Raw genomic sequence first — 25,107 nt, forward strand, 5'->3', positions numbered from 1 at the left:
TGACCAGTTAGAAATTATCAGCAGTCCAAGATTGGCAAGAAGCGACAAACAGGACCCCATGGTCTGACTTGATGACTTAGTTGATGCGTGTCACCTTTAGTCACAATGCGTAGATTCATGCACATGATATCAATTATTAGTTGGTCTAGTCCAGACTTGGCTTTTTACACACCACCATCACATAACTGGAAAATTACTGTGCATGGCCTTGTCTAAACTGTCGAGATATACTGAGAGCGTACCTACAGTGCATCAAGAGAAGTTAGACAAGACATTACCAAACAAACATTACCAAACAAACATTAACAAACAAACATAAAATGTCTGTCATATACAAATATATTTCTGGCTAGAGCGGGCATGGTGAATAATCTGTTTCAAACAAATACTAGTATGTCATATACACTGGTCCCTGGCTCCATTTACATTGTGTCACTGTCATCAAGCTCTTTTACATTGTGTTACTGTCATCAAGCTCTACTTACATTGTGTCACTGTCATCAAGCTCTACTTACATTGTGTCACTGTCATCAAGCTCTACTTACATTGTGTCACTGTCATCAAGCTCTACTTACATTGTGTCACTGTCATCAAGCTCTACTTACATTGTGTCACTGTCATCAAGCTCTATTACACTGTGTCACTGTCATCAAGCTCTACTTACATTGTATAACTGTCATCAAGCTCTACTTACATTGTGTCACTGTCATCAAGCTCTACTTACATTGTGTCACTTTCATCAAGCTCTATTTACATTGTGTCACTGTCATCAAGCTCTGCTTACATTGAATCAAGCTCTATTCATTCACACTGGTCCTTAGCTCTATTTACATTGTGTCACTGTCTATAGATCTAGCGACTGATTCACCTATTTCAACATATTCAAAGCATAATAAATTTTTCAGGCTTCTTCAACAGCTGGCTGACACCATAAATCAGAGCATTAATTTTGAACATGATAAATAGGCTATTTGGTTTTACTTTTTATAAACATCACCCAGGGAAGAAATAACAGTGCACTTTTAACATCTGGCAGTGTCACAGATAGTTGAGGATCACAACCAGCATGCAGTCTTCCCGTGGGACTAGCATCAGTCAAAAACATAAACCACTAGCCCAATGACTGAGTCCGGTGAGTGAGTGAGTTTAGTTTTATGCCGCTTTTAGCAATATTCCAGCAATATCCCAAATTCCCAGCGGGGGAAGCCAGAAAAGGGATTCACACATTGTACCCAAGTGGGGAATCGAACCTGAGTTTTCAGAGCGATGAGGAAACGCTTTATCCACTTGGCTACCCCACTGAATCTTAACAAATTCTCGTTTTTCATGTAAGTTTGCCTGGTACTAGTCAAATAATATCAGAATCAACAGAAACTGAAGCATGGAGGCAAGTTCAGGCAAGGCATAAAAGTGCTTGCACATCCTGCTTATGTCAATGCATTAGCCCACTTATGTATTACATAACAGACTCTTGAAATCGGCTCAAACGAATAAAATTTTAAACATATTAAAATATTAAACACAGGATGTTAATTCCCATTAGAATTAAGATACTGACCATAAGAACCACAAGTTTTCACAACACAAACCTATCCATCTATATGGTTAGCCGAGCTGACCATAGGTTGAGTGAGTGAGTGAGTGAGTTTGATTTTACGCCGTTTTTAGCAATATTCCAGCAATATCACGGCGGGGGACACCAGAAATGGGCTTCACACATTTTACCCATGTGGGGAATCAAACCCGGGCCTTCGACGTGACGAGCGAACGCTTTACCCACTAGGCTACCCCACAGCCCCGACCATAGGTTGAAATACTTAAATTACCATTTGATTAACTAACAACAGTTTCATTTCTTCCCAATTATTTCATCACCAGTAACAATCTCACTTAGGATGTTTTGAGACAAAGAATTATTTCAACATGTGAAGCAAACATCAAAGATTTGAATTAAGGCTACAAATTTTGTTTGGTGATTCAAATGCCGTAATATTCAAGTTATATGGTGGCGGTCTGTAAATAATCAAGTCTAGACCAGACAATCAAGTGATCAACAGCATGAGCATCGATCAACGCAACTGGGATACAATGACATGTGTCAACTAAGTCAGCAAGCCTGACCACCCGATCCCTTTAATCGCCTCTTACAACAAGCATGGGTTGCTGGAGACCAATTCTAACCCAGATCTTCACGGGTACAGGTTGTAAGCCAAACATCAAGTGTATGTCATACAAATTCTCAGGACCCTTAGACCACTGTCAGACATATTAGTAACTAAGGTTACAGACTCTAAGTTCCTTACATTTTAGCCTTGATGCTAAAGTGATCATAACTCTCATACCTTAACGCTGACGTTCGACTGCTGTAGGGATGCTTTGTACAACGGCACGAGGTAAGGGAATGGCACATTTAGAAATTATAATTCTTTAACAAATCCACGACAGTGTTTACAATATTTCAAACATGTGAACATTATTGCACAGGAAAATTAACAAACTTAATTTTCACAAATGAAAATGTGTCAAAGATTTCACCATTACATCTGTTTAAAGTCCAGCTGAGGTAAAAAGGGGTGAGTAGGAGAGTATTAGCAATCCCTGCTATATCCCAACTATATCCTGGCAAAATCCCAGCTATATTATGGCAATATCCCAGCAATAGCCAGGCAATATCTCATCAATATCCCAGCTAGGCCAAATAAAAAAATGTTGTGGTTCCAATAACACCTCTTTGAAATTTGGGGTAGGTAGGCAGGATTTCTTTTTTTAAAAGTTTTTTAGAAGTAAAGTACAAACTAATAACACATTTATCAATGTGTAATTATTTATTCAATCAAGCTTGCGGCCATCATGTCGACTTTCTCTATCAGAGTAACCAATGTCTGTCGGTGATGGGAAAAAACAGTGGTATCTGAAAGCTTATTTTATTCATACCGCCTAAAAAAGATAGGGTCGGCACCAGAATTCAAGTGTCCGTCGGGTAATCAGAACAACAACAAAAAAATTTAGGCCCTATATCTCATCACTATTCCAGCCATATCCAGGCAATATCCCAGTTATATCTCATCAATATCTAGGCAATATCCCAGCTACATTCTGGCAATAACTTGACAATATCCCAGTTATATCCCGGGAATACCCCAGCTATATCCCAGCAATATCCCAAACAAAGGAAAACTGGGCTTCACACTTCATACCTGTGAGGAATGGCACCTGTCTCCATTACAAGTGAGCACATTAACCACCAGACTTACAACCGACCCTGTTAGATCATGGATCAATATTTTTCTCGTGGTTGGCACACTTTAGTGACAAAGTGCATTGTAAACATCTTTAATAGTGCAATTTGGCACACTTGAAAACAACAACATTTCTTTCCCTGGATTAAGGACTTTAGTCAAGGATCAGACTACTTGAGCCAAAACAATCAGTAAACAGAAAAAAGGAGGGATTAGGCTGATGGCTGCATCATGTATATAATGAGAAAGATTTGAACGGCATGATCAGGTTGTGAAAGAAGAACAAATAGGAGTGAGTGAGTGAGTTTAGTTTTACGCCACACTCAGCAATATTCAAGCTATATGGTGGCGGTCTGTAAATAATCGAGTCTGGACCAGACAATCCAGTGATCAACAGCATGAGCATCCATCTGCGTAATTGGGAAGCGATGTCATGTGTCAAGCAAGTCAGCGAGCCTGACCACCTGATCTCGTTAGTCGCCTCTTACAACATGCATGGGTTACTGAAGATCAATTCTAACCCGGACCTTCACAGGTCAGAACAAACAGGACATGATTTTTATTAAAAATAGTTATTGTTTTAACCAACTATCAACATTGATGGTGATGGTGAATAATCAGTAAATCAATCGATCTCATTTGCGTCAGCGATTATCGATGAGCATGGGAGACTAGTTGATAATCATAAAAACTGAAACATGAACTTAAACTATAGAAAATATGTTATTGTTGTGTTTGTTACATCAAGACATAAACAACTGATGCAGTTTCTGACTCGTAAAACTGCAGCGTAAACAACATATTTGTGTGTGAGTCTGACTCAACTGTACCCACAATCGTCTTGATCGTAGCATAATTCGGTGCCCGTTTCGTTTGCATAATGTTATGATTGTGTCCAGTAATAACAAACATGAGTTTTGTGGTGGGATTAACGATTAAGATCAATTATTGATTACTGAGCTCCGATTATTGATAGGCATATTGTGAGCGATAACCAGCACTATCTGATACAAGTCTGATTTTAAGCCAACTCAAGACATGTCATAACATGTATTATCGACTCAAACATATCTCATGTCCACCTGAATTCTGGTGTTCAGAGTACCAACAAAATGGACAATTGATTTCAGAGCATTTTCAAAGATAACAATCAGTTGTTTATCAGAGGCTGGCACGCCACTTCCTGTCATCCAGGGCTATGTATTGATGAAGAGATGATATGTGTATACCAAATATTGGGGATTAAGGATCAGGCAATGCATAATTTATAACAGTAAAGTCTGTTCCATGTATCACATTCTTGACTCAAATCTTACTGTTGTTATATACAGCAATTGATACTTAGTAATACTCTGTGAAAGGGCTTAATGACATTACGTACTGAATGCTGGCCAATGCTTACTGTAATCATATTACGTAACTTGGCATTGCATAACGTCAACACTGGTCCACAGGCGTGTAGAACTGTCACGCACAACCAGTTGATCTGATATATTATGCTGTTGGACAAGCAACTGTTTACATTCTCAATTACAATTCCATTCGCAGAAATATTTTGTGCGTATTATACGGCAAGTGGGTTTGATCAAGTTTATTTTAATGCTCAGTGTACTTGCTAACTTGATTGAGGACAGGTAAATAATTTTGTTATTTCTGCAGAACTTTTATATTGGTAAATTTAATAAATGCTTCACTGCTTTGAGCCCTGTGAAGATCTGGATAGAATTGGCCTCAGCAACACATTCTCTATCATGATACAAATCAGGTGGTCAGGCTGACTGACAGAGTTGAAGCATGTCAGTGTATCCAAACTGTGTATATTGATGAGCATGTCAATCACAGGATTGTCTGATCTCTACACGACTATTAACAGAAGGACGTCAGCTACAATAACCAAAGATACCCCTGCTTCAAATTTTGCCCAAGTCGGGCAATCTAACCCTAACCCTACATAAAAATGTTTTTAATACTTCTAGCGACGGTAAGATTTTAAAAGATTTTATGGCAGTTATTTGCAGAAGTATAACAAAAATTGCTGACTACTTTATTAAACAATAAACACAACTTGGAGACTGTCAAGTGATCCAGCTATAATTAGAATGTAACAATCATTCAAACACTCAATGACATCAATGGTTTCAGGATGAAAGATGGTGGCCAACTCACCTTGAGGACCAGCTGCTGCATCAGCAGTCAGTCTAGTCTCTGCCATGCACCACTGAACACCATCATCACTAGGCACCATCATAAGTATATCACCAGTACATCCACAAAATACTTCAACAATCTATGAAGCAGTAACTCCACAATCAAGCAAACCAGCTCCTTATTAGCCTCCTCCCTCCTCCACCCACACTACAGACACACAAGCAGGGAAGGCCAGCATCTATCAATCAGCTGATTTGGTTTATCCTGATGTGGACTGAGCCCCCTGAGACCAAGGTCTGTGCATGGCAATATCTTCCTGAAGCTACAGCTGCCTCAGGCAATGTGGCTGACCCACTGACTGTTACATCACCCTGATCTCAAACACTGGCCATTGGTCAACAAGCCTAACTGACCACTGTGATATACAGACATGACAGAAGTGTTATAACCCCTGGGGACAGGCCTACACTGTAAAGGGTAACTAGCCACCAGCAAAGTAAAGTCACTCAAGCATAAAGTCCAGACTTACATAACCTGGCATAAATCACTTGTTTAGCCATATTTAAGCAATATCTACATAGGCTGCAATTTGATACTAGGCAAGTAATAGATAACCGGTTATGCCAGATGCATTCTGAATTATATAAGAAACTTAATAACCGAGGTGGATTTTAACAGATATATATATACAATTACAGTTATGTTTATAGACCACTACATTCAGTATGCAGCCATGCAAAATACATTCTGTTTGGCACAACCTGAGAGTTGGGTCAATATCTTATTTATACAGCACACATTTATGTAACCAATTCCGTCCGCATCCAACCCATTGCATAAATGACTTAATATGTTTAGGCAGCACAGACTTAGACCATAGGCCATTGTAGTAGTCATGTATATATATATGAAACCAAGACAAAATACTTTTTTTAAGTTGCCTAACCTGGTAAATGTACATTGCCAAAATTAACTGACATTTGATCAGAAAGCCTAACTTCTAATTTCATTCAGGAATAATGAAAGCCTATAATAAATAGTTGCATGGTGATTTACTTTTCTGCACTAAAGCAACAACATTTCTTTCCCTGGATTAAGGACTTTAGTCAAGGATCAGACTTCTTGAGCCAAAACAATCAGTTAACAGAAAAAAGGAGGGATTAGGCTGATGGCTGCATCATGTATATAATGAGAAAGATTTGAACGACATGATCAGGTTGTGAAAGAAGAACAAACAGGAGTGAGTGAGTGAGTTTAGTTTTACGCCGCACTCAGCAATATACCTTTGATAGGTGAAAAATTAGAAAAATAAATAATTTCTGACATATCTTTAGGTAGGAATATGAGAAAAACTGTCAGGACATGAGTTTTTTAAAGATAAATTTTAAACAAGTGTTGATTTCAGTATCTTTCTTCTAAATATGTGACAGTTGATGGAATAAATAAACCCACCCTTTATCATATTAATATTGTTGTCACATTATTTTTGAGTCTACAAAATTCGCAAATTAAGCGTACAAATAGGTCAGGTCTTATTGATGTATTATTACATAACATGCATAAAGAGTATTCTAAAAGACAACTCCTACATGTCACTAACAAGTCAAACGGAAAATGTTATCCCAATGAAGACCAACCAAGGACTGATTCAGAGGAATAACTTCATTAGGCTGACACACAACCACTGATCTGGTGCTGAAGCCCAAATATCACAAGAGACTACACCTTTAATACCCACAGATTAATTGTCCAGAAATAGTTGCCCAAGGCCTGGCACTATATATATCTCATTAACAACACAAGGCATGAAGGTCTTCATTACTGAGCAGCTAACAGATGTCCCAGCATGCAACAGCACTTCCTTCACTTCCTCCTCCTGTGTCTGTAGCTCAAGGAGGGGGCAATAAATGACATAACACACCAGATGGCCTGTGTCTGATCACTCAATTGTTTTATCATATCTATACAATTCGCAATCTTTGACAGGTCTACATAATTAATGTGACATTCACAAAGCCTTATTTGGAAGCATTGTGCAGATATCAACATTATCATCCATGCACTGATTCTGCACAAAATATACTACTCAAAACATTAGTTAAGCAGGGCTCCAGATAATTTTTCAACATAAGGAGTACGTACTCCTTATTTTTTCAATATAGGAGTACTGAAAAAACTTAAAAGTACATTTAGAGTACTTAATAGAATCTTGTGTTTCGTTTCATATATGCACTACAACATTTCTACGCTTGTGTAATCAAACAATAAGATAATACTTTTCAGATAAATATGTCTGTAAATCATTCTGAGACCATTCACCATTGCTGTGGTGCGTATCTGCAACGTTTTCTAAATTATTTCCTACCATATCGTGCATATTTTTTATCCGTACATACGCTGATACGGACTTTATCTGGAGCCCTGGTTAAGGATCTCCCAACACCTGACCATTACTTTATTCAATCTTCCATGGGAAGGATCATCCAATGTAACAGACCTTCATGCCTTGTGTTGTTAATGACATGACATAAAAGATAAACTTCAGTAATATGAAGGAATTGAGATGTCCTAAACATCTTTTGAGCAGTATATTTTTCATATTTGTCATTTTTCAATAACAAAAAAGATGTTATAAGTGTAGCAGACAGACACAGGAATTGCCCTAGGCTCTCATATATGTGAGTCATCTTGATGCCCTCTCTGTCTTCAAGAGAATAATATTCAAATAATACGAGGCCATTTTTAAAATAAAGAATGTCTCTAAGAAAATTAATTCACCGATTAAGAAGCAATTAATAATCAATTATACCCATGTAAGTATATTATATTAAATAATGTCCTTCAAGTTGAAAATTAAATGTCAATGATAATTAATAAATTCAAGTATTACCCTAATTTAATTTGTATTACCATTATTTAATTTGATTTTAAACTATTTCAATCAGTATCCACGTTTCTGTTTATGTTGCTAATTTTGAACATCGGTTTACTTGCTGTTGTGTGAAATCAACCCCATAGGAAAGGTAATCTCAGTATTTTCAACACAGATGATGTCCTTCCATACACTATCTGGCAGCATTGCTGTCAAATATAATCAAGATTACCATCCACCAATATGAAAGATATCAATCATTCATGTGATATCATGGATGACTAAGCAGATTCCCTTACAGTACACAAATACATAAACACTGACGGTAGTGTGCGGACTAGGGGTGGGTATTGCAGAGAATTTTCATATTGCGAAGCAAAAGCATATATTGCGATATGTATTGCAATATATTTCAAGAAGGGGTTTTTTTAAACAAAAAAAACTACTTACAATCGAGTTAATGCTTGATTTATAAAGCAAAACACAACAAAATCATTATGCTTAATTAAGCTTTAATAAAAACCTTTGACAAAAATATGTAAATAATATTTGGCACAAATGAGACAAGAAAAAGAACAATTTAACATCAACACAGTGGTTACTAGTTTGAACTAGTTTCTCCACTCTCAAAAAAAGCCCTGAGATTTTAGACAGCAACTTGACCTAGTCAGGACATATCAGAGATCACTGGTCATTAATGAGTAAATATCTAAAACCTTGACGGAAAATGGAAATATCCGAAGATTTCCCACTTTTACAAAGTTTTCCGAATGCATGTCAAAATACCGGTTTTCGATCAGCATACCGCAATACGTATGGTTTACATGTCAGAACCAGTTATATTGTGCAGCCTTAGTCCTGACACAGATGCAGATAATACCAGGACATGCTCACGTAGAACTGAGTGTGTGAGTTTAGTTTTACTCCGCTTTTAGCTATGTTCCGGCAATATTGCAGCGGGGGACACCAGAAATGGGCTTAACACATTGTACCCATGTGGGGAATCGAACCCAGGTCTTTGGCATGACGACCAAACGCTTTCACCACTAGGCTACCCAACCGCCCCTACACGGTATAACTTCATTTATGAAGGTATAACTATAAGCTGGTTTGGACTAGTGTAAGATGAAGTAATTCAAGTCACTTCAAGGGTGGCTGGGTAGCCTAGTGGTTAAAATGTTCGCTCGTCACGTCAAAGACCCGGGTTCGAATCCTCACATGGAAACAAATCTGGTTAAACACACAACACAGTTGGATGGCTGATTATGTTCAGCGGCTGAAGTCCTTCAAGTTTCTAATGTTTCCTGAACCACACCAATGCACATGTAGAACATGTGAGGACTCCAAAGTGACATATTTTGAAATATAGTACTTCAAACATCGGTGAATGGGTACCAGGAAGGATTTCGTTAGTTTGTGTATTGTTTAACGCCGAGCTCAGCAATATTCCAGCTATATGGTGACTGTCTGTATTTTTTTTAAATAATCAAGTCGGGGCCAGACAATCCAGTGATCAACAGCATGAGCATCAATTTACGCAACTGGACCTGGTAGGAAGAAATGGTAATGGGACTATTAACCTTCTTGCAACTCACAATCAGCTTGTATACTTCCCATGAAGCAGAGAACAATAACCTAGTTCACACTGACCTACTGGATCTAACTGTGCTCTTGGAGTACTATATCAAGCATGTAAAAGTGCAATATATAGACTATTGTTACATCCTGTCATTTTCTCATTGCTGCATCTGAATGAATCTGACAGTTCAATCTGATCATTTTGCTATCCTCGCTAGAGCAAGCTTTTCTATACCCAGAAGACCAAGACAGGAACTATCATTCCGGAAATGGGATTGTATCAGTCTTCCTGTTTTGAAGTCAGCTCTTTCCACAGCACTTGAAGGATATTCTGAGCTTAGTGTTGAAGCATGTGCCTGTCGTTATGATAGTGAAGTCCGTAAAGTCATTAATGACCTTGCTCCGATATCCAAACGTATTGGAACAGTTCACTCAAAAGAACCTTGGTACAATGACAAAATCTGGGCAGCAAAACAGTATCGACGACAGTTGGAGAGGCGGATGAGATCGTCTGATCTGGTAGTCTTCAAAGAGATGCATTCTACCCAGCGTAATGCTGTCAATGCCCTTATATACAAGGAAAAGAAAACCTACTACAATGATGCAATTGAAAAGTCTAATGGCCAAAAGTATCTTTATCGACTGTGTGACAGACTTTTGTTCAAGAAGCATTCAAAGCCTCTGCCAAACTATGACTCTAAACTCGAAATGGTGAATACATTCTCCAAGTATTTCACGGAAAAGATTGAAATTCTTCGTTCCAGTCTGGAAAGTATAACTGTGAGACCTGTTACCACCATCCCCACCAGTGGCGTTCCTGATAATCATCACTCACTGTCCTCATTTTCCCTGATTCATGAGAACGAAACCAGGAAACTTATCTCTCTATGTCCAAACAAATCTTGCTCCCTGGACCCGTTACCGACATGGCTCCTCAAGGACTGTTTGGATGAGGTTGTTCCTGTGATGACTCACATTGTAAATCAATCCTTTCTCGAATCTTCTGTTCCTGCAGGTTTTAAGAAAGCTTTTGTGTCACCCTTGCTGAAAAAACCACAACTGGATGCAGAGGTTTTAAAAAACTATAGACCTGTATCCAATCTGTCGTTTGCATCCAAGTTACTTGAATGAGTTGCTGCTTCACAATTTAACCAGCATCTGAAGAGTACCGGTCAACTGGAAGTGCTACAGTCTGCTTACAGAAAAGGGCATAGTACTGAGACTGCTCTTGTTCGTGTACAGAATGATCTTCTCCAGGCTGTTGACAAAGATGGTGCAGCAGTACTCATACTCCTTGATCTTTCCTCTGCCTTTGATACTATCGATCAGGGAATACTACTTCGTACTCTAGAGGATAGATTTGGAGTTACTGGAGAAGCTACTCTGGCTAAATTCAGATATCTGTCAAACCCGATACCAGGCTGTGTATGTGGATGGTTATAGCTCTGACATGACAGAGCTCAAGTATGGTGTTCCGCAAGGTTCGGTACTGGGACCTATACTTTTCACGATGTACACTTCTCCACTTGGAGATATTGCCAGAGCACACAATTTTTGCTTTCATCTATATGCAGATGATACACAGCTGTATCTATCATGCAAGCCGAAAGATAAAACCTCAATCAATACTGCTTTCTCCAGAATTGCAGAGTGCAAAGAAGACATCAAGACTTGGATGACCATGAATTTCTTAAAGCTGAATGAGGAAAAGACTGAGATGCTTGTGATTACATCAAAAGCCATGAGAACAAAGTTAACACTTCCCATTCTTAAGTTGTCATCTTGTGTCATCGAACCTAGCCAAGAGGCTAGAAATCTTGGTGTCATGTTTGACTCCACACTCAGTGCTGAATGCCATGTAAGCCGGGGTCTGCAAAAAAGCTTACATGAATATCTGTAACATCAGTCAGATACGACAGTTTATCAACAACAACTTTGCTCGTTCAAGCCTGTGTAATCTCCCATCAGGATTATTGCAACTCCCTTCTTCTCGGGCTGCCAAAGCATCTTGTCTTTAAACTTCAGAAAGTCCAGAATTCTGCCGCAAGACTAATCCAGAGAACCAGAAGATCAGTACACATTACCCCAATCCTGAAAGATCTCCACTGGCTCAAAGTTGAGGACAGAATCAAGCTTAAAGTGCTGACTCTGACATTCCATGCTATCCACCACGATGCTCCTCCGTACATTTCTGAACTCATCCAAGAATACAAACCTGAGAGAACTCTAAGCTTCAGTGTCTCTTGAAGGTTCCGTCAGCTTGTACATCACTTGGCGAGAGAAGTTTCCAAATCTCAGCCCCCCAGTTATGGAACTCCCTCCCACTTGAAATAAGAAGTGCCCCTGAGTTTGAATCATTCAAATCACTACTGAACACTACTGCTACTGTTAGACTGTGTATTTCCAGGACACTTCATTGCTCACAAGCACTTTTGAGCAGTTGATTATACTGGAAACAGGCGCTATACAAGTGTAGATTTATTATTATTTTTATTATATTATTATTATTATAATTACATGCAAGGTTGACACGCAATCAGGTGAGCTTGATTCATATAATACAATTGATCGTGGCCACTTATATTAACTGATAAAGGTCAAGGTAATCTGAATGCAACAAATCAATAATTGCTTGCACTCACTCAAACACTATAGATATAACTAAATGTCAATACCGGCCCAAGACAAATATTTTCTGCTTTTTGTTATTTGCCACCAGGGACAAAGAAATTGAAGTGATTTCATTGTAAACAAATTGTCGTGTACATCAGAATTTAAATCTTGAATTAATTGCTTTATTCACAGAAATTAAGAGATTACCCTTAACATTGTGCCAATACTCGTGCTGTTGATCACTGGATTGTCTGGTCCAGACTCGATTATTTACAGACTGCCGCCTTCTTGCTGGAATATTGCTGAGTGCGGCGTAAAACTAAACTCACTCACTCATTGTGCAAATACAAAATATATGTGAGTGAGTGAGTGAGTGAATGAAGTTTTTAGCTTTTAGCAATATTCCATCGTATCATGGTGGGGAATGCCAGATATGGGCTTCACACATTGTACCCATGTAGGGAATCAAACCCACATCTTCAGCGTGATGAGTTATGCCTTAACACGTTGATTGCCTATCACAAGTATACGCGAAGTATCATTTCTGGCTGAATTTGCCACTACAAGTTATCTCGTAGCTACATCAGTGGTACTTTAAAACAAGTTTCACATGTTGGCAAAATTGGCACAAGAAACAAATGTCACCTGGCATTCTTTGTTACCGCCAGGAGATGATTGCTTCTTGTGCCTATTTTGCCAACATGTGAAACTTGTTTCAAAATACCACTGATATAGCTACGAGATAACTCGTAGTGGCAAACTGGGCCAGACACTGATACTACGAGTATACTCATGGTGGCGGTCAACGTGTTAACCACTAGACTACCCCACCGCCCCACACAATAAAATGAAAAACTCGTATCTACTAAAGGGGTTTGACACATCAATCAAATAAAATGAAAAATTAGCGCCTACAAAAAGGTTTCACACATCAATCACTACTGACGATGAATCACAATGACCTTTCGTATCCCCAGCCCTGTTATTTAATATACAACCACAACATATTGAAGCTAAGCACTAACACATTACATGTACTCCGATAACAACAACAACTGCATCAGCGACCTTGAGTAGGCCGGCATACATCACAACAAGTTTACTTTACCATGCATTTAGACCTCCATCTTTATTATCTAACTTTTATGATTGTGATCATTTTAATCGAGAGCATACATTCACAAATCACTTCAGCCTTCAACATCTCCTGTACCAATCAATCAGCTCTTGTTGCCATGGTTACACATGGGGGTGGGGGCGATGCTAGGGATTCATATGACTTTCTTTTGTTGATAATTGACTTAAATTAACAGAAGAAAACCTTTGCACTACTAAACATAGTGAGGAAGACATTGTATAGTCTCAGAGTCACCTTTGTTGAGTGAGTGAGGGAGTTTAGTTTTACACTGCTTTTAGCAATATTCCAGCAATATCACGGCAGGGGACACCAGAAATGGGCTTCATCAGTTTTGTTGTGTGGAGAGAGGCTTGAATGTAAGAGTGATGATTGCCAGAGACACAATTTAAACTACAAAGAGACAGTTCCTAAAAATCTAAGTACTACATTGAATTGAAAATTGTATGAATCATATTATGTCTAAATAATGGGGTGGTGTGTGTGTGTGCGTGTGTGTGCGTGCACACACCATTGTACCCTTGTGGGGAATAGAACCTGGTCTTCGGTGCAGGCAAACACTTTAACCACTAGGCTACCCAAGTACCCCCAAAAGACTAATAACTTAAGCTGCAGACAAGAAAACATCCAGTGATGATAGTATGTGAGTGAGTGAATTCAGTTTTAAGCCGCTTTTAGCAATATTCCAGCAATATCATGGGGACACCAGTACCCATGTGGGGAATCAAACTCGGGTCTTCGGCACGACGAGAGCCAAAATATGATGACTTGGCAAAGACATTTCCATGACTTGAATGAAAACCAAGTTCTATGGATAGTCAACTCTTTATTGCAATGAGTTGCAATAAAAAAGTTGACTATCCATAGAATTTGGCTTTCCTTCATCATTATAGCTTCTAAAATGCCTCTCAAAGTATTTCCATGACTTACAGGAGTACTTGAATATTGCATTGTTATTTAAGACAATCAGAAGTGATTTTTACACTGCAACGAGGCTGGTGATTACTGACAGCGGACAGCAACACTCGCATGTCATCGAACTGACACACATTTACTTGATCTGAAAAACAAACTGAATCTCTGAACTGCCATTTGCTAACTGATGTGACAAAATTGGTCTGTGTCCGCTCCTTCCGCATCCATTTCAGTTTTAGTAATTGTCAGGTTGCGGTTTCTTTCACAGGGAACGCAAATCAATCTTATTCACAAAGTTCAAGCTATTTCACTGTAACCTGAATTTCATAATGAAGATGTATCTATTAATTCTGTTTTAACATTTCCTGGGCACTGAAATCATATGCAAGTGGTTCATGCATGCATAGCTCACAGCTATTGGTCTGTCACCAAGGCAATGAATTGAAAAAAGCCCAACTCAAGTCTAGAATGATTGGGCAAATCTAGTTGCTCCCAAAATTAAGTGAGTGAGTGAGCGAGGAGTTTAGTTTTACGCCGCACTTGGCATCTGGCGAATCTGGACCAGACAATCCAGTGATCAACAGCATGAGCATAGATCTGCACAATTGGGAACCAATGACATATGTCAACCAAGTCAGCGAGCCTTCGGAAATTAAGTACTGCTCTGAGGCCCTTTTAGATATTTCTATTTGTAGATACATATTTTTCAATAAGATAACTTTGAGTCTGTCACGATGTCAGTTTACCATAGTAACAAATGACACATTCATAACTTACTGAATAATGGCTCAAATACAGAGTTCATTCAAGCTTCAAGATGCTGAAAGCTGTTGCACTTTCATGGATTCAATCTGAACAAGCTGAATGGCTACAACCTATACAAGATATACTCTGGTATTGAATATAAGTACCGGTATGCACTCTTTCAAGATTATTTCAAATTTCACATTGAAAAAACAAGGGGTAAGGATGCATCTGTTGTGTAATGTGCATGTTGAACCTTGTTCACTACAATCTAAAATTCATGCTTTGCCAAAGGTGCATGAGTGAGTGAGTGAGTTTGGTTTTACGCAGCTTTTAGCAATATTCCAGCAATATTGCGGCAGGGGACACCAGAAATGAGCTTAACACTGTGGCAATGTGCAAAGGTACATGAAGTCTCTGACTGTTTACATATATGAATTATTGATAGATAGACTTGTAATCACATAAGCAAAAAAATTTTCTTCTAAGATGGGTGATTGATAAGTTCTGAGCTCCACAAAGAAAACTTTAGCGAAAGCAATAGAATGATGTAATCTGGGTTAGAATGGGTCTTCAGCAACAATGCTTGTTTTAAGAATCAACCAAAGGGGTCGGGTGGTCAGGTTCACTGACTTGGTTCATGTATGTCATCGTATGACAATAGTGTAGATCGATGCTTCTGATGTCAGTCACTGTATTGTCTGGTCCACACTTGATTATTTACAGACCACCATCATATAGATGGAATATTGCCATGTGGGGTATTAAACAATAAATAAACAAACAAACAAACAAATAGAAAAGAATGATGTAATTTTCACCATAAGCCACTTCTACATTGATACACTTATGCCAACTATGTAGCGCGCCAAAAGGTTCTTCATAGCGCAATGACACAATTGTTCAAGTTGAAATAGGTTCCCGCTGGGGCATGTCATCAGTTCCCAATTGCGCAGATCGATGCTCATGCTGTTGATCACTGGATTGTCTGGTCCAGACTTGATTGTTTACAGACCGCCACCATATATCTGGAATATTGCTGAGTGCCGAGTAAAACTAGACTCAATCACTCACTCACTACTTCTAAATACCATTCAAAGAATACACCCAGTTATAAGCCATGGTACCCCTGAAGATCCGGGTTAGAATTGGTCTTCAGCAACCCATGCTTGTCGTTAAGAGGTGACTAACAGAAGCAGGTGGTCAGGCTCGCTGACTTGGTTGACACATGTCATTGTATCACAAATGCGTAGATCGATGCTCAAGCTGTTGATCACTGGATTGTCTGGTCCAGGCTCAAATATATACAGACCGCCACCATCTGGCTTCAATAATGCTGATCGCTGTGTTAAACAACAAAACATCCAACCAACCAACCAACCAACCGAAGGTGAATTCATAACAAAATTATGACCATTTATGACCTTGGCATTAAGAACCGCATCACTTGAACAAGAATCATGCAAGCCAGTACTGAAACATGTACAAGGGGAGTGCTTCTGATTACCAACAGTCCTTGATGTGTCATACTAACCCATATACAGGTGTTAACAGGTGTCAAAAAGTTCACCTGCATTGTGATGTGAATGTATGATTACTCATGCAAGTCCATGTACATGACATATAATATGCACTGATTATGAAAAACAAATAAACAAAATTATAAGCGTTTATGATCGCGAAATGAAAAGTGCAATATTTTTACTTGGGTTTACCTCCCTCGAAACGAAGCACGGGATACCGAACCCAGTCAGTCACTTGTAACGGCTGGTTCATTGTCATACGGGTCATTGTGTGTGTATATATAGAAAGTTGGTTTTGTAAATACATGCTCATTTTTGTGTATAAAATTTTACAATCAACAGGTGTTCAAGTATCACACCTGCCTGTCTGTGTAATTACATAATGTGACAGAAGTTCTCGGGCCATAAATCAACGCGTTTTGTTTATATAGCCTGATTGGTGTTAAGTTCAAATTGCATGTGGTCAGTGATTAATGTGTATTGAATATTGTCATTAGCAGACAGGCAGGCAGACACACTGGTGTCAATAAAACAAGACATTGAGTTTTGTCTTGACAGCGACATATCTATATCACCGTAGAAATCGTGTCAACTCTAAATAATGCATTGCTTTTAAGTATCGAACTGAGAAAGTGATTCCAGTAAGAAGAACGTGTGGTGAAATAGACAAATGAAATTTAAATAAACAGTTTAAACATACTGAGATATCAACAAAACATTATGAAACTAGCTCACACCAAAGCCTTCAGTGATTCAGACAGCCCGCTTCCAAGTTGCGCGAACCTTTTGAGCTATGAGCGCAGCCAGCTGTTGAAATCTATTTCAGAAAATCTGGGGAAAATTAGTGAAACGTTTGAACTCGATTTCGGCGCATTTTTTTTCATCGCGTTATTTTTCAACTTTATAAGTTGAATTTGCATTTTTGACACTTTCCATACCGAAAGGTATCAGAATCTGCAAAGTTGTGTTTTACGTTGCATGTGACCTTTAATCATTTTGTTGTTTGTTGTTTAACGCTGCAATATTCCAGCCATAGGCGGCGGTCTGTAAATAATTAAGTTTTGACCAGACAATCCAGTGATCAACAGCATGAGCTGCGATCTATGCAATTGGGATATGGTGATGTGTGAACTTGCACAAGATTCCACACGATGCAAAAACTGTATGTCGAGAATGGATGCAGGAAAATATTGTATTGCATCTGGAGGAATGAACAATGAACCAAGCTGTTAACAAGAACTATCTAATCTTACGTTACGGTCTACCACAATATTTCATTACATTACAAGAACCATTTTTCCCCTTTAAGGACCCTTTAGATTAGATTTATTGATGGCTCTTGGATTATAGTATTGTGGGTCAAGGTCAAAACCTCATTCACAGTAGGCGACTTAAGTCGGGATGTCCACAAAATAATGATCTATAGTCTGTTTGGCTCAAAAGCGGACCGATGAATTGCAATCTAACTCGAAAACTAATAAACATAACACACTCAATGAAACGCTGATCATAATCAAAACATCATACCCACTCTGTGAGGTTTTTGCAGAATTTTTGTCCTAAAATAATAAAGTTGTTTAACAAACTATCATTAAAATATTGACACAGTTCACTGTTTGTTATGAGGGAGGAGTGCAGAGAAAGGGACAGCCAGGGATCCAATGTGTGAAGTCCATTTCTGGTGTTCCCTGTCGTGATATTGCTAGAATATTGCTAAAAGCAGTGTAAGGCAAAAACTCACTCACTCACAACCTGACACGAGTTACTGACTTTGGCCCATGCCAGATGATAGGTATTAATAATTCAGCAGCACTAATTTAGATTTTGTTTTCTAATGATCAACAGGGGTTATGGTAGCCTTGTGGTCAATGCATTCACTCATCATGCATAAGTTCCAGGTTCAATTCCCTACATGGGTACAATGTGTGACTGTGAAGCCCATATTTTCTGTCTCCCATCGTGATTTTACAAAATAAATACTCACTTTCATTCACTCTAATGATCAGAAACAAAAAAAATCCTTAAAACTGCATCATATGTTACAACTGGGCCTCTGGTGACCTTCAACAAACTTAAACAATGTCATCTTAACTTGAGATCCCATCTGTCAGATGGCAGTAATTCTGCTGTAGACAAAGGACATAAAGATACATGATATATCAAACTGTATGTCATTACCGCCAGGAAACCTACCTTTGGTGATGATCCAAATAAACCTTGGATTATATAATACATCAGATTTAAAAGGTGACAATTTATGGATTTCAACTTCTATATTATGAGGAACATGACGTTTTGGCATATATTCATACTTCTTCATCTCATAACAAGCTCACATCCATAAATATTAGAGTTTTATGTGTTTCCTTCCAAATGCCGTTCAACATGTTCAAAGACCTTAAACTAGGTTTGTTCTCGAAAAAAACAAAACTGTGACTTCTAACTACAAAAGATGCAAATATTCCTGGGCCTTTCAAGCTCCACAACCTTGGTAACCACGGTAACATGTACTGCTTACATTGCACATACCACATGCACTTACAGTTTAAGGTTGGAGTGAGTGAGTGAGTATTATGCCGCACTCAGCAATATCCAGCTATATGGCAGTGGTCTGTAAATACTAGTAATTGAGTCTGGACCAGACAATCCAGTGATCAACAGCATGAGCATCGATCTGCGCAACTGGGAACCAATGACATGTGTCAACCAAGTCAGCAAGCCTGACCACCCGATCCCGTTAGTCTCCTCTTACGACAAACATGGGTTACTGAAGATCAATATTCTAACCCGGAACTTCACAGGTGTTTAAGGTTGGACAGCACACCAAAGAGAAAAGAAGATATGCAGTCAAACACTGCCAAAGCTGAAGAGCATTGTGTACCTTTTTCAAGTTATCCAAAGTCCGATAACCACAAAAATGATGACCACAGTTTTTAATGGGCACTTCCATGTTTACCAAAGTAAAAGCTAAGGTGTCAGAGTTGGCTTCGAGAAAAGGGACATAACTTGTTACAGCCACTGATTGCACTAATATCGAGTTAAGAATTTCCAGCCTAGTTCTGTAAGGGCAGAAACTAGACTTCAACAGTCAGTTAACTCCCTTGCCTAGGAGTGATTGGGAATCAAGTTTTTACCTAGATTTATTATGTAACTTATAAACTAGAATATTCGACACTGGTTTGGACAACTGTTCTATCACAAAAACCTCAACTAAGTCGAGGTTTCACATTATCCTAATGAGACCCAATGAGTCCAGTAGCAGATTTAGATTGGACTTTTAAACTTCCATTTGTTTTAAATTGAAGACAAGACATGAAACCTTTGCACGATGGAAATTAGAATCACACCCACAAAATGGGGTCAGTAGTCATGCAGTATATTAAATCATCAGACCACAGAGCTGGTGAAAAACAAGTGATTCAATAGAAGGTAACATGTTTAACATTTTTTCTCGACTAGAGTGTTGCGTAACACTGTCATACTGAATAACAATAAGCAAGCTAGACCATGTGAGCAAGGCTCACTAATACCTTAAACCATGACTCAAAACTTCAACTGTACAACAGATAATCAAGAGCATTCTTGACAAAAATACAACATCTGTCTCAAACTTGGCACCGACCACAAACAAAGAAGCCATTACCCAAATCTGAAAACAATTCTATAATGTGACTCTGAAGTATTGGCTGAACAAATTCATGACGGACATTTTCACCCCAAGTTCAAGAGATGTAATTTGTGAAAATATCGATAAATTACAAAATATATTGTTGCACTGCACTCTCAAACAGATATGGAGGGTGATCCCCAAATTTGAAACAATCCATTCAAATGAGTTTTAGTTATTGGTTGGACAAAAAATATAATTGAAGCAACTCTTTCAAAAATTGGATCCAAACTTTGCACTCCATTCCTTTACCAGACAAAGAAGGTGGTCTCCAAATTTGAAAACACTCCAACCAACACTTTCAAGTTATTAGATGAACAAAAATGTCTTCTGGTGGAATTCCTTGGTATGACTCCATAATCCACCTTGGTAGGTCAGGGGTTTAACAAATATCAATGAATATTGATTCGACATGTTCAATGGATTGTTGCTTCAAATGTTTGAATAAAACTGAGAGCTTGTTTTGTTTCTGAAACTGAAAAACTCCATATGGTTTCAAATCTGCCCATCTCTAAAATATTTTCTGTTATTAACACAAGAAATAAAGTCTTAATTTGATTGCACTATGGATAAGAGTTAATCTTTGAAATGGCAAATTCACCTGATTTTTATGCAGCTTTGAAATTCAACTCATTTCAAGCAAATAATAATATATTTGAGGTCTTTATTTATTTTATGCTAGGTTTCCTTTTGGCTAAAGTCAGTTTACATATGCCATGGAAACTAAATACAAGTGAAGATTAATAAATAGTTAACGAACACAGATTGCAGGAGATTCAATACCAATATGTACGAGTGAGTGAGTGAGTATAGTTTTACGCCGCCATTTAGCAATATTCCAGCAATACCATGGCGGGGGACACCAGAAATGGGCTTCACACATTGTAATCATGTGGGGAATCGAACCCGGGTCTTCGGTATGACGAGTGAAGACTTTAACCACTGGGCTACCCCACTTCCCCAGACATACAAACAGAAGGAAGTGTGACAACACTACCAGATAAAAGGTTATTTCAGAATGTGTGCATGTATCCATTGCCATCTTCAAAATATCCTTGCACAACAATGAAACATTACCACCTCTAGTTGGTGAATAATCTCTTTCTTCAAGAAAGAAGACAACAATGAGGATATACAAAATCGTGAATCAGTATGCAAAATGTTTAATGAGGTACACAAGCCTGAATAACTGATTCATCGAGGGCAGACATTTTAAAACATTTTTTACACATTCTACAAATCTGCAGGACTCCCAAAAGTTAAAACATGAAATATTAAAGTGAAATGTTACAAAAACAACACACTTACTGTCACTATTAATATAATAGATTTAAATCAAACACTACAAGCACAACCTGTATCTCAAATTTCAAAACACAACAAACTATGACGTGTGATGATAGACCTGTGTCTATAACAGAAGGGAGGTAACTCTAAACTAATCTCACAAAGTCCACATACTTTTTTCCTGCTGCCTAATCAACACTTTGAGGAAATCAACAAAACTAGTTTCATTTTGTTTTCAAACGATCACCTTGAAAATTCTCTAAACACTCCACTCCTCCAAAGTCTTGGTAGGTCTAATAATGATCAATGTCACTTACTGATAACATAATGCAACTGGTACCAGACCCTTGGGCTGATAACTTTCAGACCTACATACATACTTATCATAAAGTCACTGAGAGTGAAGTCTGGAGACATCACCTTTCATATATTTACCTGTCTGTTGATCAAGAAACTTTCAAAAATTCACACTCAACTCAATATTAACCTGTCCCAGGCGTTCAGATGAACAACTATTTCGGACAATGCTGTTGTGTATACTGATTCTTGCTGTACTGACAATACCGGCAGGGTGGGAAGAGTTCACAAGTATTCCAGAAGAAATTGCTGCATTGTTCTCGTCAATCAAGCCCACAGATATTAATCTTTGGCAAATGTTTCTCTAATTATACCTTCCATTTACAACCAATACCAAATATGACATATGTAACTTTACACCAGACAACATTATTAGTCATTAATCATTGCAAGCTTGAGGAAAAAGCAGCATGGCCAAATATTCTTGTTAAATTGGCTGTTGTGTGACTTCTGGGTTATTATGCCCTACAATACCTTGTCTAATCATAAAACCTCTCAAATGTTCAAAAGGAACAATTCATCACTAGATTGATATATATAGCAGGCTTCAACAAGAGATATTCAATCTAGTTCTTCTTTAAAAGCGGAAAACTCTCAACAGACAAGACATGCTTTTTATTCTATCCACCTATTTTCACAATCGAGGTGATAAGGACACAAGGAATCTTTACAAAACTATTGGTAATATTACAGAAGAATCTCCAGTAAAAATAAATAAATAAAGATTCTTGTCTTTGGTGTCCTACTGCTATCTGCCTTGCAAAGTTCCTAAAACTTCATGATACAACAGTTTGTTAACTATCTGATGTGAAATGTTTTGATACAATATAGCATATAGTGCCTCAAATAACACAATGATGAATTGTTTCACCCTTATATACTGTTACTTAAATGTTGTATTCAAAGTTCAAGATCACCAATTGCAGCATTCAAAACAAACATGAAACCTCCACAGGCTATAAAAATGAAGAGGCAAAGTAGCTGTAAGCATTTCCATATTGGTACTACTTATATCCCTGATGAACATAACAACCCCCTAAATTTTTTATTTAAAGGGGATAACTGTTAAAGCGAAAAAACTGTAATAAAGTAAAAAGAGGGAATGAATATTGTTCATTTCGCTTTTAGCACTATTCCAGCCATATCTGTGGAGAACAATAGAAATTAACATAACACATTCTACCTATGGGGGGAGCTAAACCAGGGCCCCATTTCACAAAGTGTTCGTAGCACTATAGTGATCGTAACTCCCATACTTTAACACAGACTTACGACAGTTGTAGCGCTATGATCACTTTGAGAAACGGATCCCTGGTCTTCAGCATGACAAGAGAATGCTTTAACTGCTAGGCTACCTCATCACTCCAGATGTGATAAGAACTCACTAAATACAGTGTTCAGAGTTTGAAACTTACTTGGTACCAAGTTATCTGAATTCATGAAGGCCACTAGTGCTTGTGGACATAATTACATTTAAAAGTTTACAAATTAAGACGGGCACACTAGTGTTTGTTCAAAACTACTTTCTTTTTCACAATCTAGGGCATGTAGAGCTAAGTACATCTTCTGGTTTGGATTCAAAATATGACACTTATTACATGAGATGGTTAAAAGGGGATCCAGGATTTAGAAAACTTTACTTAGCAGTTACAGTGGTTCACGTCAGGTTTCTCAAAAATAAGGGAGTGGTTGGAGTGTTATTTTGATAAAAAGTTCTGTTGAAGTTCGTCACTGACGTTTGTAAATAGTTAAAACCAACAGAGTCTGTATGACATTGCCTTATATCTGGAACCAATTGATAGGAACTAAGGTCCGGAACTAACTGGCTGTGTGTTACATGAACTTGTAAACAAATACAAAGTTCAGCAGATTCACCTTATAGCAGATGGATAGATGTAAACAATCCTGACATGTCAACTATCTATTCGTAACATAACAGCCAGGCTTCCTCGTCAAAGACAGATGCTGCGTCATTCTAAACACAGGACATACGCGACAAAACAATACAGGTCTAGTCTGGACAGAATCATCAACAAAAACAACTTGCTAACAACGCTCGAGGCACTCAAAGGTCAATTTCAGTGCATCTTATTCAACCTTTGCAGACGATTTTGATCTGGTTTTATAAACCGCGACCTATATTTTTCCCTACTCGAAACATCTACATCCCGGAAATAACTGAATGTGACCACAATGAGTTTGACCACGATAGAAAGACTTCATGTATTTCTCTACTGGATTAAACACCTGTGTGCAGCACGTTGATGCGACAAGTTGCGTACTTCGAGATCAACTCGCGACATCGCGACACTGCAACAAGTTCTGCGGGCGCATACCCAGAAAATGGCACTCGCTTACCGTTTTTCAGCTCCATCGTGACCGTATCAGACCCTGCAGAGTCTGCCTCATCGGAGAGTAGGGTCTCCATGCTGCAAATATTTGCAAATTTCTTGTTTTCGTAAACAATATTTCTTCGGTTGTTTTTGCGATCGACTGGAGACTTCCCTTCCCAAAATGCCCAGCCTCAGCTACCGGAAGTATAGCTGATAGCTATGTATAGTAACAAAGCACGTGGGTTTGTTTTGGTTGAAATGCCACGTGACAAGAACAGGTGCCCGTCAAAGCATTAATAGTCAACCTTGAACACCTGTAACTGTTAAATATTGAACTTCTACAACATCTAGAACTTTGTTGTTGAGTTTTCCCAAGACATCATCTGAATAAAAGTATTAAGAAACGCTTAACCACAATATTATTGATGACACGAATAATTTACTAACTCAAGGTCAACAACTTGAAGGAAAAATTCTCAAGCTGTGTACATTTTCATACAGTTGAAGGTTAAATTAAGGCAAACTGACATGTGGAATGTTTATATATGGTATGTAACTAAAATTTAATAAGAAGTAATTTTTGAAATAGGGAATTTGCAGTGTTTCGTAAAAATATAACCTTGACTGTGACATGGGGTGAATATGGCTTTATGCCGCTTCTAGAAATGTTAAACAATATCAGGTCGAGCCACAGCA

General features: G+C 38.2%; 1 protein-coding gene across 1 annotated transcript in view; it reads right to left on the bottom strand.

Annotated features, from left to right (window-relative positions):
* LOC124292003 (ribosomal protein S6 kinase alpha-5-like) overlaps window positions 1–24,584 on the bottom strand; it is a 55,408-nt gene extending 30,824 nt beyond the window's left edge. The window contains exon 1 of the mRNA XM_046729076.1: window positions 24,437–24,584. Within this exon, the coding sequence (XP_046585032.1) occupies window positions 24,437–24,506 (70 nt within the window). The 5' untranslated portion in view covers window positions 24,507–24,584. The remainder of the gene's footprint in view (window positions 1–24,436) is intronic.
* Window positions 24,585–25,107: the final 523 nt, after the last annotated feature.

The sequence above is a fragment of the Haliotis rubra genome, unplaced genomic scaffold, assembly GCF_003918875.1.
Source record: "Haliotis rubra isolate DU_JTF1 unplaced genomic scaffold, ASM391887v1 Scf504, whole genome shotgun sequence".
Taxonomy (NCBI): Eukaryota; Metazoa; Mollusca; class Gastropoda; order Lepetellida; family Haliotidae; genus Haliotis; species Haliotis rubra.